This window comes from Betta splendens, chromosome 2 (genome assembly GCF_900634795.4).
Source record: "Betta splendens chromosome 2, fBetSpl5.4, whole genome shotgun sequence".
In the NCBI taxonomy this organism is placed as follows: Eukaryota; Metazoa; Chordata; class Actinopteri; order Anabantiformes; family Osphronemidae; genus Betta; species Betta splendens.
In genome coordinates this window covers 16256067-16273677 of record NC_040882.2, presented here as the reverse complement: position 1 = coordinate 16273677, position 17611 = coordinate 16256067, and the positions used below count along the sequence as shown (strand labels likewise).

The window sequence follows — 17611 nt, the reverse complement described above, 5'->3', positions numbered from 1 at the left end:
CTCGGGTCATTCTGGTTCTGTGGCCAGTGCTGTGGGTTACAGGGAGAGCTCCCCTGGCCTCAGCCCTCCTCCAGGGCCTCTGTCATTATTTTTATTTATCCCTTTACCTGCCTTTTTGAAGAACTCACACTGTACTAAAGGATGTTTGAGTGTTCAGACAAACAGTTAAGAGGATTCAGTTTATACTCACAACACCCAGAGTTTACAGAGACAATAGAGTTTCTATTTAAACAGATGTCGTCACTGTGTGCTGGTGTTCAAATGTCTGACTGGGGTGTGTCTGTGGGAAGATCAGAGGAAAAACATCTGTATATTGTCTGGTCTTAGTCACGAGGAATCACTGAGTAACTACCTATCTAGTACCATGATTCTAATAATGCCAAGAAGCTTATGTCCAAATAATTAATTGACTGACCTATAATAACACACACGTTAGTAGCATTTGGATGAAATATTTATTTCAGAATGTTGTGGACAATGAACATTAGATTTTGATTCTATCTTTATTCTCACAATTTATTGCAACAACTCTAATAAAACCCTTTCAGTCGTTTCCTGAAGACTGTATCGTCTTAGGTGGAAATTTCTCATAAAGAGGCAGATGAGAGAGTTGTCTTTTGTGTGATTTATTATGAAAATAAAGGAAAATAAAAATAATAGGGAAAGCAAATCAAAAACATGGATGTTGATCGTGCACCTCAACAAACCAAAGTTCGGGGGGGACCGGGATCCTCAAGTTGCTTCTGCCTTTTAACTCTCTGTCCGACTAGGGTGGAATGTCTGTGTAGCCCAATCAGACTGCATGCACCATCTCATCCCTGTCGCTGTGTGTGGAGATGTTTACATTCTCACACCTGCATCACTGGCGTCTAACTATCAGAGAGGAAGGAGTGCTAAGTCTCAACAGACAGAAAAACCCAGCTCCCTGGCCTTGGGTTTGGGAGCTAGAGTCCATCAGGCAGAGACAACCATTGAACAATCTAGGTGAAATGTCAAATACATAAAACAGATGTAAGACAGAAAGAAATATTAATTGCAGAACATTAGTCATAAATCATATAATAACTGCATAGAATAAGGAAAAAAATATTTTTCCCATAACACAGCCATGTAGTAATCAATGTGTAATCAATGTAATGTAGTAGTCAAGTCACATGCACATGTGACCTTCTTTGTTTTGATGGTTGACATCACACAGAAACAGAGAAAAGACTGGAATTGAACAGTATCATGAAGCCGCCACAGAGGTTGTTAATTTCTGGAGAACTGAACTGATGAACTGATAAGTCGCAGTGTTTAGAAGACGCCTGTACATATCTGATGTTTTATACAATAAATAGACTTTGAGACTTTCCTTCATCCTGTATGTTTGAACAGTCCTATGTCTGTGACCAGGTCCACCATTGTAAATATTTTAGGCCTGACTCGTTCCGGGTGTCTGGTTGTAAGTATTGTTTCTGTGGCCTGTGTACAAATCCAATCAGTGTCCTCGGTACTTGTGGCAACTATAATGGTGTCTCTGACATTTATGTATCGAGTTGCTCATTCAAAGTGTGAGTTAGCCAGGGTCCTTGCAAGCAATTATATCTTGGAAAACCCTTCTCATTTACATCCATAATGCTTTCGTCCTGTGTGCATAAAGTATGTTGTCTACATTTAAGATTGATTAATTCTCCTCTACATCCAAGTTTTTTTCCTATAGACTAATACAACTAATGCTGTGCTGCTGGATATGATGAAGGTATTTCCACACAATGAAGGTGCTGTCAAATTTGAACATGCTCGTGACGTTTTAGGCTGAGGAGACAAAAGAAGGTTTTTCTCCAGTGTGTAATACGTTGGTGATTTTGTAGGGTTGAGGATGTAAAGAACGTTTTTCCACAGAGTTCACAGAAATAAAGTCTTTCTCTTGTGTGAATATTCCGGTGGGCGTTTAAGTTGCTGGAATGAGAGAACCCTTTTCCACACTGATCACACTTGTAAGGTTTTTCTCCGGTGTGAATCCGTAGGTGTTGTTTTAGGCTTGAAGACGTAGCAAAGCAGCTTCCACACTGATCACAAATGTAAGGTTTCTCTCCAGTGTGAATGCGTTGGTGTTCTTTTAGCTTTGAGGATGTAGAAAATGTTTTTCCACAGCTTTCACATGAATAAGGTTTTTCTCCAGTATGAATGCGTTGGTGAATTTTTAGAATTGAGGATGTAGAAAATGTTTTTCCACAGCTTTCACATGAATAAGGTTTTTCTCCAGTATGAATGTGTTGGTGTATTTTTAGAATTGAGGATGTAGAAAATGCTTTTCCACAGCTTTCACATGAATAAGGTTTTTCTCCAGTATGAATGCGTTGGTGTATTTCCAGTGTTGAGGACCTAGAAAACGTTTTTCCACAACTTTCACATGAATAAGGTTTTTCTTTAGTCTGAATGCGTTGATGATTTTTTAGAACTGAGGATGTAGAGAACATTTTTCCACACTTGTCACATGAGTGATGCTTCTCTCCACTGTGAGCACGTTGATGGAGTTTAAAAGCCTGTGAACTGTGGAAAGTTGCTTGGCATTTGTTGCAGGTGTACAGTTGTGCCCTCGTATGGATTTCCTGATGGGTCTTAAGGTTACCTCTTGTAGGAAAAGCTTTGGAACACTGGTCACAGCTATATGGGCCCTCCCTAGAGTGAACTTTCTGATGAAGCTTTAGCTGTGAAGGTCTAGTGAAGGCTTGGTTACATTGCTGACAGTGATCCAGCCTTGAAACCTCTCCTCCCATATGGATCTAAAGCGAAAGATATACAGAAGAAGAGTGAGGCAGTTCAATCACAGGATGACACAAAAATAGCTACAATACCCAAAAACTGAACACATCTGTCTCTTCTGATTATTCTTCTATATGTGACACTTATAGTCACTGAGAAGTCTCTCAAAGAAAGAAGTTAAAAGTGTATAAACACCCTGTTGTTCCTATGTTACACTTATCACTGAGTTGGGCTGTGAATGACCATGAAACTCCCGGAGCAGATAAGACATCACAGCTCCTTAGCAACAATAGAGATATTAGGGAGGCACAGGGGAAGATTCCAGAACTACACTCTTGCAGGGCAACTCTTCACCGTCTTTGCGTACTTCTGTTCTTGCAAGAATAAACCACAGAAAGACAATTTTGATTGACTCTTTGCGTGATTCATCAGTTTCCAACATCTTTTGCCTCTACAACAACATACAATTAAAATACACATAACACATAAATAATATGTCACAAATACAAACAATACAACAAAAAATGTGACGTGAAACTCAAACACCAAAAACGAACCAAATATAGAAACTGTTTTCAGTAATTGACTCATTGTATCGTAGACCTGGACAATAGTTAGTTCTTGTTGTACAGTAGCTTTGTTACAGCTGTTGGAGCTCTAATGTCATTATCACACAGATAGACAGCAAGAGAGAGACATAGATATGTAGATACACATACTTCACACATATATGTAATCTACTCTTACTATTTAAAGATAAAGATATTAATTACTGAATGATGAAGTTATCTGCACCGACCTGTTGATCTGTGGGACCAACGTGTTTGGGGTTTTGCTTCTCCGTCTTGCCTCTAGTTGACAGGTCCTGCTGCTCGCTTGTGGTCTTGGATTTGTCTTCATTGACGTTCATTTTGAGGTTATATTGGTTCAGGTCGCTGAGTTCAGCAGCTCTTCGCTCTGAATGCAAACTCCACGATGGCTCCAGATCCCAAATAATCCTATGATGATTAATATGTGGGTGATGGTAAGGAACTTAGTTCTCAGATCTGGTGAGAAACATGTGTGGCAATGGTCCGTGTACGTTCTAACAGTTTGATTTCCCCACCAGAGTAAAAGCTAGGAAAACGAAAAAAACAAGTTGTTTTCTTGTTTTTTCCTCAAAATGGGAAACGGCTTTAAATCCATTTATTTGTCTGGTTTTGAAAACACCATTTTCAGCTTGTTTATTTGTTTTTAACACACTGCTTTGATTAAATTCCGTTTGTCACTTGAGAAAACGGATGTGGTTTGTATTTCATCTTATGGACAAATTAACCAGAAGCGGCTTGATTTCAGTTGATCATCTAATATCGATCTGGCGCCTAACGTGCGTACCGTCAGAGCAAAGCTCATAGCGTGTATTTGTGTGTGTGTGTAGGGGGGGATACTGGACTTACTGGGAGCTGTGGTCCTGACTACTTTGCCATGACAGCCAACACAAACAACCACCTGATGTGTTACCAGTTCAGACACATTAACAGCTCCTCCTGTTCTAAAACTGGAACACCTTGTTTATAAACATAGTTCTAAACATTACACTATACATTTATGTTCATGGTATCCATTCCATTAAGATGGGAGACACAGATGTCCAGGTGGGTGAACAGGTTGAAACATACAGTAGACTGTCACCAGGTCAGACCACAGGGGTAAATAGAAGTGTGGCCCATACGTATGTTTGTCAGAGTACAGAATAATTTCTGATTCTCTGTGGATGCGCTAATGTTATTTTATTTATGTGTATTAATTAAAGTACTTTGGTTGAGGCCCAGTGGCCTATACAAATATTACCGCCACAAGTCAGTCAAGATGAGGCAACTACATGTCTGCACATATACTGTAAATGTTCTAAAAGATCCTGGGTTGGGCACAGTAGATCGTTTGGGGGATGACCCACAAATGACCTTCTATGACTTCTATAAGAGGTACAGTGCACATACAGTAACTGTGGTCACAAGGTAAAATATTGTAGTGGCCGTTTACCACATCCATAACCTTAAAGACCACTTAGCTTGCTAGGTGTTAAGTTTTTATGTGTTGTCCAAATACTTATTGACCATTGTGTAGCTTCACCTGATTAGCAGATCCAAAGATAGTCCTTATGATTGAAAAGTAAATGTATTGTCCATGACACAGCTCGGTCCAATACCGATTGCTATCCAGTACATAACTAGATTCTTTCTGCTTCCAGCGGTTACATGTTACAGGTTTTATATCCAATTTGCACCTCCACATCTTGTCAAAGCAGTGACGTTTCTAATCAGGGAGTGAAGGATCAAATGGATTTTTTGCTTGACATCTTCCAAGGCTTGGAGGATTTAGTGAGACACATTCAGAACTTATCAGATGCTTCCCAGGTCATGAGGGAAGCAAAGTCTGGGGAACTCAAACTCTTTACATATCTTCACATTAGTTTGTGAAGATGTAATTAGGTTTTTGCTGTTGTTTTCCCATGAAAACTGATACTTTGTGGTGCATATAAAATTACAACCATCAAAGGAATGCAGCGGTTACAGCACACAGGTTAGTACAGTATTTATCTACTGCTTTTCTTACTTTGACTTAGGCTTCACTGACAGCTCCATGTGTGCAGCACGCTGCAGGAGTATTGTTGGGTGCAAAGTGTGCACTGAGCTGTGGCAGAATGGGTCCACGCTGTGCCTGAAATGGATGGAGGTCGTGTACACAGGTTTTGGGGTTGTGATTATGAAAAAATTGCCACTTTATTTATTGTGTGATTGCTCCTGCTTATGCAATTTGTCATTTAGGGTTTTATTGTCATACAGTACAATCATCTGTTTTACTTTAATAAATGTTTTTTGTATTCAGGAAAAAAACAAAAAGCCCGTTGTTTGGAACTGTGTATTTCAATGCTGGACAGCTAACACACTCACAGGACCCTGTTATCGGAAAAATTGTTTCTTCCTTATTCTATGCAGTTATTATATGATTTATGACTTATGTTCTGCAATTAATATCTCATGTTTTGTCTTACATCTGTTTTATGTATTCGACATTTCACCTAGATTGTTCAATGGTTGTTTCTGCCTGATGGACTCTGTTGAGACTTATTGCTTCCTCTCTGATAGTCAGATGCCAGTGATGCAGGTGTGAGAATGTAAACATCTCCAGGATGAGATGGTGCATGCAGTCTGATTGGGCTACACAGACATTCCACCCTAGTCGGACAGAGAGTTAAAAGGCAGAAGCAACTTGAGGATCGTGGGCTCTTTGCATCACACCTTTGGGGTGCGTGCACTGTTCTCCCCGAACTTCGGTTTGTTGATGTGCACAATCAACATCCATGTTTTTGATTTGCTTTCCACATTATTTTTATTTTCCTTTATTTTTATAATAAATCACAAAAAACAACTCTTTCATCTGCCTCTTTTTGGGAAATATCTGCCACAGACCCGTTGTAATGGGAAAAACTGTGCTTTTTCTTATCCAACACAGTCATTATGTGCTGGTTAGATGCAATACTGAACATTCTTACAGAAACAACTAATCTCTGGCGCCCTGTACATCAAGTTTAAACATCTAATGTTCCATTTGACTGACTAATAGTTTATGATATATGTTTGTCTTTTACACCCTGGTCTCTGGCTCCATCCTATCTGACTCCTCACCAGACCCAAGGTCGTAAAACCGAATGCATCACGTCTCTGAAGCTTGGTGTTGGATAACAAGACACGATGATGCAAGAGTGAGAATGTAAACGTTCTCACTCACAGCGAGATAAGGTGACACAAACAATTTTAGTGGTCCAGAGAGACATTGCACCAGAGCCAGAGAAAGGGGTTAAAAGGCAGAAGCAACTTCAGGATTTATGGGAAATTTCCACAACACCCGTACCACCATCAGCCTTTCACCCAGTGCACTAGCCCACTAAGGTGTTGTTTTACTTGGACCAGGCCTCTACCACAGCAGCCACACGACAACATTTCTATGAATGAGAAGTTTACTGTCATGGTTTTGCTCATTTACAGCATATGTGCAGACATGTAGTTGCCACATCTTGACTGACTTGTGGCGTTAATATTTGTATAGGCCACTGGGCCTCAACCAAAGTACTTTAATTAATTACTCTGGGGATTGTACACATAAATAGAATAACATTAGCGCATCCACAGAGAGTCAGAAATTATTCTGTACTCTCGCTATAAGGTTTGCTCTGACGGTACGCACGTTAGACGCCAGACGCGCGGCCTAAGAAAGCGAGACTCTTATTTTGAAACACAGTACAACGACGACAGAAAGCTGGTGCTCACGCGCAAATTAAGTAATGGATTTATAGTTTCCTTTCCAGACGTCATTTACTGAAATCAAGCCGTCTTCTGGTTAAGTTGTCAATAAGATAAATACAAACAACATCCGTTTTCTCGTTTCTCTTGATATGAGCGAAGCATGGAATTTACTCAAAGCAGCGTGTTAAAAACGAATAAACTAGACAAATACATGGATTTAAAGCCGTTTCCAGTTTTCTCGTTTTGACGAAAAACGGAAAACGAGAAAACTGCTCGTTTTACTCTGGTGGAGAAATCAAACTGTTCCTGCTCACCTGCTTCATATGGCTCCAACAACAGTATTTGGTCTAGAGGAAGATTTACACGTGTAGCATCCAGTCAAACACCCACACGCTCACTAGATGTACATCTATGCTTTTCCGTACTTTTACAGACCTGTAAACGAAAACAGGAACATGAGCCGGCGACAGCAGACCGCTCTCCTCCTCCGCTTCAGCCAGACTGAAGTCGAGGACGAGCGGCAGGCCGCTGCGCAGTCACACTCCGGGGTCGAGGCCCCCTTGTGGCGAAAACGTGTAACCTCGCCATGCCTCATTTACAGGTCTGTAAAAGTATGGAAGTATGTACATCTGAAATCATTTTTGGTCGCTAATGACGTGTAATCCCCGGTTGTTTCACTGTCTTGAACGTGAGGTGGCCATAGGAGAGCTAAGTTAGCTAGGTTAGCTTAGCATACCAATGACTGTTTTGGCACCTGTTTAGACCTCTTCCTCCAATTTGTGGCTCCTAAGATGTTAAGATCTGTAAGAAAATGTTTGGGTGTTATCTTTGTATGTCTGTAGGTTGATTATTTTATTTTATTTTTTTAAATTAATGCTTTCACCAGGCTAAACATTTTGCTTTAGATGAAGCAGTCTTACTGACGCACCAAGTAATATATTGGTTTATCTTTACGCATATGGTGCAATTGTTTATGCCTTGTGACACCTTGTGTCTGTGAATAACTTGTAGGGAGCTGCAACATGTGTCTGTTTAGACACACACACGGCTAACGTTACAGGTGAAGGTTACTTCTTTGTATCTGTGGAAAGTTAGCTAACTTAACCATAACTGTTTCTCAACTGGCTTTCTAGATGATGTCTGTTCTGGTGCCAAGAAGTTGATAAAAGTAAAACATGGAGAGAACTAATAGGGCGTCTGCTTTACAGAAGTTAAGCACTGTTAACTTGTTAATTAAGTCATTACAGGTGGTGCTAACTGAGTTTTACGTTTATAGTCCAGCATCATGAGGATGTCTTTCCTGACCATGCAACAAACAGGTGTTTTTATCTATACACAGGAAAGTAAGTGATATTATATTTTTGTGTTTCTTGTCAATGTCTCTGTGTTTTTTGTTAATGTTGTCGTGTTTTCTGTTAATGTTGGTGTGTGTCCTGTTAATGTTGTTGTGTTTGTTGTTAATGACGTTGTGCTTCGTCTTTTTGTTTGTTTGTGACTTGCACTTGGCCACAATATTAATGGCCTAGCAAGCGAAAACGTTTTCTGAAGGACTCATGGGTAATTTATATTTTGCGTACTCATTATTATAATTTGACATAGGCTGACAAAGGAGATGAAGGTGGCTAAAAGGAGCTATGATGAGAAGCTGCAGAACAGCTTATCAATAAGCAATCCTGGGTCTGTCTGGAGAGGCCTGCAGCGCATCACTAACTACAGGAAACCATCTCCACACCCTGAGGCTGGCAAACGTCTGGCAGACGACCTTAATTAACAGCTTCTACTGCCGGGCTTAGATTAATCAAGTATTTATTGAGCAACCCGGCAGGCAGCAGGGTGGTTGGAAAGGCAGTGGTCAAAAAACAAGAATCCAGCTTCAGCAAAGGACAGGCAGAGGCTAGGACAAAACAGGCACAGACAAAATCAAGGACTTATACAGGATTGCTGGATGGCTTGACTACAGGATGACATGAACAGACACTCTGGCAATGAGCAAGGTAAGTGGTGGCGCTTATATACTGAACTAATGACTATTGGAAAACAGCTGATGAATCACATGACACACTGGTAAAGTGGAACAGGATCAGAAATCGTCAGAAAACAGGAAATTAACAACATAAAACCCGAAATGAATAACAATAATAACAGAGACTCACGGTGACTCCTGGCCACACAATAGGCTCACCTACACCCCACAACATTCACACCCTCCCACCTTACCTGCACTGAAGGTCTGTAAGGAAGATGTCAGCAGGCAGAAAATCATAGGATATGGGACCGGATGATCTGTCCGAGAGTCTGTGCTGACCATCTAACGCTGATCTTCACTCAGATCTTCAACCGGTCTCTGCAGCTGTCTACAGTGCCCAACTGCTTCAGACAGTCCACTGTCGTGCCAAAGAAGTCCACCATCACCAGCCTGAACGACTACAGACCTGTTGCCCTGACGCCTGTGGTCATGAAGATATTTGAGAGGCTGGTGATGAGGCATCTGAAGGGCATCACAGACCCTCTGCAGGACCCCCTGCAGTTCACCTATAGGAAAAACGGGTCAGTGGATGATGCAGTAAACCTGGGACTGCAGCACATCCTGCAGCACTTGGATCCCCCTTTTACATGCTGGGCAGCACCACATCTAAACATGCCCACCAACACTGTGGAGCTGTGGAGATAAAGGTTGAGATTAGGAGGAACCACCTGACCCCCCCGAGACAGCTCAGGAAGTTCAATCTGGCTCACGAGCTGATGACCATAGTCTACATTGTCACCATCCAGTCTGTCCTCTGCACCTCCATCACTGTGTGATCCTTCCTTCCATCATAAATCTGTACCGGGTCAGACTCAGGAAACCGGCTTTCAGTGTCACTGCTGACTCCACACACCCTGGACACATACTGTTTAAGCTCCTCTCCTCTGGTAGGCACCACTAGCTTTGTCCACCAGAACCACCAGACACGGAGTGAGCTTCTTCCCGCAGGCTGTGTCTGAGATGAACTCTCCAATCACAAAACAATGAGTCAGTGCAAAAACCATAAATGTACAATAACTTGATAAAAGAACTGTGAATGTGAAATAGTGTAAATAATTAAAAATATATAGTAATAATTATTTCTTATGCAGTAATTACCTGACCTGCTAAAATAACACTTTGTTGAGGAATGTTTTTTTTCTGCATAAAGGTATCCTTTATGCATCCTTTCCTCATACTATTACCTCATCCTTTAGTGTATCTTTAGGTGTGTCCTAGTGGAACGGCACGTGTCAAGTCAGCCACAGTAAACTATAATTCAGGTGGCTTGCAAATTTTGTCACTCCAATGTCCAAGATGCAGCAAAATGAATGTTTCAGAGAAGGCACCAAGCAAAACACTGGTACCACCTGTCAATGGTCCTGTGTGTCCTCCAGTAGAGCGCCTGCTGAAGATGAAGACTCTGTCTCCGTCTCAGCCGGAAGAGGGGGCTCCCAAGGGTCATTCTGGTTCTGTGGCCAGTGCTGTGGGTTACAGGGTGAGCTCCCCTGACCTCAGCCCTCCTCCAGGGCCTCTTTCATTATTCCCTTCACCTGCCTTTTTGAAGAACTCACACTGTACTAAGGGATGTTTGAGTGTTCAGACAAACAGTTAAGAGGATTCAGTTTATACTCACAACACCCAGAGTTTACAGAGACAATAGAGCTTCTATTTAAACAGAGGTCGTCACTGCGTGCTGGTGTTCAAATGTCTGACTGGGGTGTGTCTGTGGGAAGATCAGATGAAAAACATCTGTATATTGTCTGGTCTTAGTCATGAGGAATCACTGAGTAACTACCTATCTAGTACTATGATTTTAGTAATGCCAAGAAGCCATTTGGATGAAATCTTTAATTCAGAATGTTGTGGTTTTGAACACCTACGCCTGAATAGGAGCACAAAGCAAATGTGACAAAGTTGTCCTGCGTATATGACAATACTTGTATAAGAACTTAAGCATGTGGTTAGAAGTTTGTGCAACTGTCAATGTGGTTATAAGGCACAGCAAATGCAAACCATAAATGGTAAATGTATAAATGAGATGAATAATAGATGAAAATATATTTTCTCCAACACAATCAATGTCCTCTGTACTATCTACCTAACTATTGAGTTACTCATCCAAAGTGTGAGTTAGCCAGGGTCCTTGCAGGCAACTAAATCTGGGGAAACCCTTCTTATTCACACCCATAAAGCTTTTGTCCTGTTTGCATAAAGTATGTTGTCTTCATTTAAGATGAATGAATTCCCTTCTACAGCCAAGTTTTGTCTATAGAAAGACACAGCTAATGCTGCGCTGCTGGACACAGGGTTTTTCTGCAGAAAGAAGGTTCTGCTAAATGTGAATGTGCTGGTGAGATTTGAGGCTGAAGAGACAAGACAATGTATTTCCACCCTGATCAAACCTATAAGATTTCTCCTGTGTGAACACGTTGGTGCAGTTTTAGCGCTGAGGATGTAAAGAACGCTGTTCCACACTGGTCACATGAATAAGGTTTTTCTCCGGTGTGAATCCGCTGGTGAGCATTCAGGCTGGTGAGATGAGGGAAAGTTTTTTCACAGCTTTCACATGAATAAAGTCTTTCTCTTGTGTGAATATTCCGGTGCCTGTTCAAGTAGCCGGACTGAGAGAACCTTTTCCCACACTGATCACACCTGTAAGGTTTCTCTCCAGTGTGAGTCCGCAAGTGTTCTTTTAGGCTCCAATACGTAATGAAAGATATTTGACACTGATCACACCTATGAGGTTTTTCTCCAGTGTGAATGCGTTGGTGCCTTTTTAGCGCTGAGGATGTAGAGAACGTTTTTCCACAGCTTTCACATGAATAAGGTTTTTCTCCAGTGTGAACACGTTGGTGATTGTTTAGCTTTGAGGACGTAGAGAACGTTTTTCCACAGCTTTCACACGAATAAGGTTTTTCTCCAGTGTGATTGCGTTGGTGAAGTTTTAGCGCTGAGAATGTAGAGAATGCTTTTTCACAGCTTTCACACGAATAAGGTTTTTCTCCAGTGTGAATGCGTTGGTGAAGTTTTAGCGTTGAAGATGTAGAGAATGCTTTTCCACAGCTTTCACATGAATAGGGTTTTTCTCCAGTGTGACTTCGTTGGTGAACATTCAGGCTGGTGATATGGTGGAACGTTTTTTCACAGATTTCACATGAATAAAGTCTTTCTCTTGTGTGAATATTCCGGTGCATGTTCAAGTAGCCGGACTGAGAGAACCTTTTCCCACACTGATCACACCTGTAAGGTTTCTCTCCTGTGTGAATCCGCAGGTGTTGTTTTAGGTTCCAAGACGTAGTAAAAGATATTTGACACTGATCACACCTATGAGGTTTTTCTCCAGTGTGAATGCTTTGGTGCCTTTTTAGCTTGGAGGATGTAGAGAATGTTTTTTCACAGCTTTCGCATGAATAAGGTTTTTCTCCAGTGTGAATGCGTTGGTGCCTTTTTAGCTTGGAGGATGTAGAGAACATTTTTCCACACTGGTCACAGGAGTGATGCTTCTCTCCACTGTGAACATGTTGATGGAGTTTAAAAGCCTGTGAACTGTGGAAACTTGCTCCACATTTGTTGCAGGTGTACAGTTTTGCCCTTGTATGAATTTGCTGATGGGTCTTTAGGTTACGTTTTGTAGCAAAAGCTTTGACACACTGGTCACAACTGTATAGGCTCTCTCCAGAATGAACTTCCTGACAAAGCTTTAACTGTGAAGGTCTAGTGAAGGCTTGGTTATATTGGTGAGAGAGATGTAGCCTTGAAACCTCTCTTCCAATATGGTTCTAGAGTGAGAGATACACAGAAGAAGAGTGAGGCAGTTCAATCGCAGGATGACACAAAAAATAGCCACAATATCAAACGAAAATGAACACATCCGTTGCTTCCGATTATACTTTGACACATGACACTTTTAGTCACTGGGAAGCATCTTTGGCATTTGTTGCCTGCAGTGAAGAAGTACTGTTTCTTTGGGTGGATGTTTTTTTACTAATTTCCTGGGGCTTTGTGTATGAAGGGTCCTTGCACACAAAATCTTGATCACAAATCTACGCCTAAGGTCAGATGTATCAAAAACTAGGTGAAGTAGAAATTTGCGTAACTCTAAGGTAGCTCACTGGCTTTCTACAGCTATTGGCCCATCGGCAACACTATGAGATGAAACTTGGAAACGGATAATCATGTGAAAACAATCATTATTTACACGATAATATATCATCCTGTCTTCAGCGTCAACATTAGTTGGCAGTTTAATGTAAAATTTAAAATTATTAAAATTATAAAAATTAAAATTAGTAAGTGAACACAGTGTCAGGAGGTGAGTCTGTGTTCTCCTTCAACTCTGCCTCTTTTGGTGGTTTCGCTTCACGTCCACTTTTATATCAGACCACTTTGTTAAGTGCAGAACCTGCACACACGGTTCCGCTCGGTGTACTGCGCAGACGCAGACTGTATTTAAATGAATTAACATATATATATATATATATTGTGGCGTTTCACGAGGAGTCTGCTACTCATTCACCTGTAATCAATTCTACGTTGATTGGGATGTACAAAGGAAAACGTGTACGTTTGTACTTAGTAGCGACCTATACATCTGTACTTACGCAGTTTTCTGGATTTGAACTTCCACCAAGTTAAGTAGAAAATCTACGCAAGTCTTTACATGAGGCCCCTGCTACTGCAATGGAATTTTCAACTATGTGAAGCTATTTTCTATTGTGGCAGAACTTTGATAAATCTATATAATTCAATGAGTAATGTTACTTCTTTGATGTGCTATAAAACATTGCAATGAACATAAATAGTTCAAATGTATGAACACCCTGTTGTTCCTAGGTTACACTTATCACTGAGTTGGGCTGTGAATGACCATGAAACTCCCGGAGCAGATAAGACATCACAGCTCCTTAGCAACAATAGAGATATTAGGGAGGCACAGGGGAAGATTCCAGAACTACACTCTTGCAGGGCAACTCTTCACCGTCTTTGCGTACTTCTGTTCTTGCAAGAATAAACCACAGAAAGACAATTTCGATTGACTCTTTGAGTGATTCATTAGCTCCCAAAATTTTTTGCCTCTACAACAACATACAATTTAAATATCCAAAGAAATGAAACACTGTCGTGAAACTCAACCACCAAAAAGATACTGAGTATAGAAATTGTTTTTAGTAATTAGTTAATTGAATCTTTGACCTGGAAAAGAGTTAGTTGTTGTTGTACAATAGCTCTGTTACTGCTGTTGTAACTTTAATGTCATTATCGCACTCTGGGATATTTACAGATGCATCATACTGTCCATATGTATGCGGCCGATCTACTCTTGCTATTTAAAGATTTTATGCTTTAAACCCAAAATTAAATTCAAGAAATGTGGTGGTTCTATATAATACACACACACATGCGCACACACACGCACACACACATAATTTAAACATTAATTACTAAATATAATTACTTATTGATGAACTTATTTGCACTGACCTGTTGATCTGTGTGACCAGAGTTGTCTCCGCTCATGGACTGGTCTCTGACGTTCATTTTAAGGTTATATTGGTCCACTTAGGTCCAGGTCGCTGAGTTCAGCAGCTCTACACTCTGAATGCAAACTCCACGATGGCACCAGATCTCAAATAATCGTATGATGACTAACAGGTGGGCGATGCTGAGGAACTTAGTTCTTCTATGTGTGGAAATCCCCTGTTATGGAGACAATGCTCCACTACAGTTAATTGTTACACTTTTCAGTAGCAAAGAAATTTTACGATCCATCATTCATTCATCATTCATCCTGACTCACCTGTGTTCTGCTCGTGCCTCAGGCCTTTACAGTAGTTTTCTGCTGCATTTTCTCCCGCCGTTCCTGCTCACCTACATTTAAGCTGCTGCACCAGTCCCTGCCTGCTTTAGCTTCTTTCGAAGCCTTTACTTATTGATGTCTGACAGTTCTGACAGGAAGAGGCTAAAGAGAATGAAAAGAAAAAAAAACAAAGCAGAGACGTTACAGGGTTCCAGGCAGTTTCATATGGTTCCAATAACAGCATTTGGTTTTGTGGAAGATTTACAACCATTTATTACTGTAGCGTCCAGTCAAAAAAAATTCAAGCTTTACTGGTGGTCTGAAGCCTTTCTTTATTGTGGAGGTCACCTCAAACCTGCCGTAAGAGCTAGGCATAAAAACAACAACAATACAATAAATGAAACACAACAACAATTAAGCTAGCTTAGCAGACACAAAATATTTTAAACTTATAATTTAAAAAATAAACTTCACCTCGTTGCCACTTTGACCGGAGCTAAACAAACCAAAACAAAAAATACCGTCGCCGTAATTTGCCTCTTCCTCCCTTTACGTCTCTCCCCGTGTACTATTTTAAGTTCTCCGCCGTGTCCACCTTTTTCGCTTTCGAGCGCACCTCGTTCTTGTCGTGCGTTCAAAGACGGTTGAAAACAGTTACCTTTGTGGCCCATTCACTGACCCTGCAACAACTCGTAATTTCCATGTACAAAACTGTTTCCTGTGTCAACACAATAAACCAACATCCTCAGATGCTACAATTACTATTGCTACACTAACTATTATATAGCACATTTCTGAATTTACAATATAATAACTAGTTGGAGCGCCTCCAACTGAAAAAATGTATACTCACAAACCGAAGAGAAAAACTGCTTTACGGAAGGATAAGGATGATGCGCCTGTCACGACACAAATTAACACACGGGATCTGCGACGGCTTATCTGACGACGTTATGTGAATCCTATTTACTCTTCTCTCCTCGAACATGTCCGAAGACTCCACAAAGATCCTCCTCAGCGTTCCCTCGTTACTTTGGCGAAGCGAGACTGGACTGCGGTCAAGTGAGTCGTCGTTCTTTCATCCGTCGTTCAGCGAGCCGCGTTTCAAAAACGTCTTGCGCCCCTATTACGCGCTTTACAGCAGAGCACAAAACACGCTCGTCGCCACTTCCTCTTTTTATTACGAGACGTCTGATAGGTTCAAAATATGGGAAACTACGAAAGAAAATATTGCATATATAGATAAATTGTCGCCAAATAGAAATCTGTGTACTTTTACTTGTGTATTTTAGTATTAGCTTAAACTGGCATATAATGCTAAAAAGCAGTATCAGTTTGGCTTTAATTACAATGATTTTGGTCCATAATCTCAGAGTCTCACCGGTATGTCCTTGTAGTAGAGGTAGTACATTATAACTTCAAAAAGACCTGTGTACTTTTACTGTACAATTTAGGATTTATTAGTATTCAAACGTACCATGTCATACTGTAATGCTGTATGGCCATTACACTTTAATGGTGAATAACTTGACTTACTTACAGCAGGATGGAAATAGCTGTAATGTGATTGTCGTAAAGGTAAATTGATACTTTGTATAGCATTTGTATAACAACACAACTGACCTAATTCTGCTAGTAAAATACAGTACCACTATGTACTAAAAATAGGTGGTCAATTGTGTATGATGTCTTTAAAAAGGGTTGTTAGAGTACCATACTGTATATGTACTAATAAATTTAATGTTGTAATTGTAATTGTAATACATGGCAAAATGACCTTTATTTGTTTAGATGGCAACATCTGTGATGGAAACCTTTCCACAAATTCCAAGAATGACTTTCGAGACTTCAAAAAGTAAATGGCAAATGAGAGACAAGCACTGGGTCTCAAGTATGTTTACAATACAAATTCACAGTGCTCCATAAGCTGGTTCATAATATTTGACTTACAAGCTACAACACATAAAATTCCTGATCTCTTAACTCAAGGGTGGGCAGTCCTGGGGCCCGTTTCAAGAAGGTGGTGTTGTGGAAACTCTGAGTTTGTTAACCCCGGAATGAGGAAAACTCAGAGTTTTCGGTTTCAGAAAGCGAGGTAACTTAAACCCGTAAAGCGGGGTAAGTTTAAACCCGTTTCAAGAAGCGAGGTAATCGAAACTCAGAGTCAGTTACTATGGCAACTTACTCTGTGAACCAAACCTGGTCGCGAGCAGGTTTTATTCGGGAAACCCAGAGTTTCCTTCGGTCTCCGCCCCTTTTTAAAGTGAACAGTGTTTAAATACCTCGTTTAATCTTTCAATTCATTCATAGATTTCACCTGTTTCCTTCGCGCAGAGACCAAAATGTCCGTTTCTATAGGATCCTGTAGATGCGGACGCTGTATTAATTCACACGGCATTGAATTTACGCCGCGAGAGGATTTTAACGCCACGAGTTAATTTTCTGTCATATCGCCGTGCATATTTATTTGAGCGGTACCGTTTTTATCGAGACTCCATACATACATTAATAATCTTATTCACCCATACGTCAAACACATCACCCATCGTGGCTGTGCTTTTACATGCGAACAGATTCTTTGTGTTGCGTTACGTTTTTTTTTGCAAACGGTAGTTTTCTTTAACATTGGAGACGCTGAGCACGTTAGTGAAGTCATTGTATGTAGAAAAGTTCTACATACAATGTTACAGAAGTAACTGACATTACATTGTTTACATCACCAAGATCATATGTGATGCTGCACATATCATAAACGTGAATTCATGAATATAT

At 40.6% G+C, this 17611-nt stretch overlaps 2 protein-coding genes across 3 annotated transcripts; both read right to left on the bottom strand.

Annotated features, from left to right (window-relative positions):
- Nucleotides 1–436: 436 nt before the first annotated feature.
- Nucleotides 437–7520, bottom strand: LOC114849353 (zinc finger protein 239-like). 2 transcript variants are annotated; one of them, XM_029140714.3, is made up of 3 exons: nt 7470–7520; nt 3548–3746; nt 437–2768 (listed from the first exon to the last, which is right to left on the bottom strand). In XM_029140714.3, the coding sequence occupies exons 2-3, from the start codon at nt 3656–3658 to the stop codon at nt 1767–1769; spliced, it is 1113 nt and encodes a 370-aa protein (XP_028996547.1). In that variant the 5' UTR covers nt 3659–3746; nt 7470–7520; the 3' UTR covers nt 437–1766. The 2 variants fall into 2 exon arrangements, with proteins under 2 accessions (XP_028996547.1, XP_028996536.1); XM_029140703.3 differs by having other exon boundaries at nt 7349–7488.
- Nucleotides 7521–8823: 1303 nt separating this feature from the next.
- LOC114849296 (zinc finger protein 501-like) lies at nt 8824–16090 on the bottom strand. Its single transcript, XM_029140562.3, has 3 exons — nt 14840–16090; nt 14524–14739; nt 8824–12821 (listed from the first exon to the last, which is right to left on the bottom strand). Exons 2-3 carry the CDS (start codon nt 14578–14580, stop codon nt 11445–11447), a joined length of 1434 nt encoding a protein of 477 aa, XP_028996395.1. The 5' UTR covers nt 14581–14739; nt 14840–16090; the 3' UTR covers nt 8824–11444.
- Between the last annotated feature and the right edge of the window lie 1521 nt (nt 16091–17611).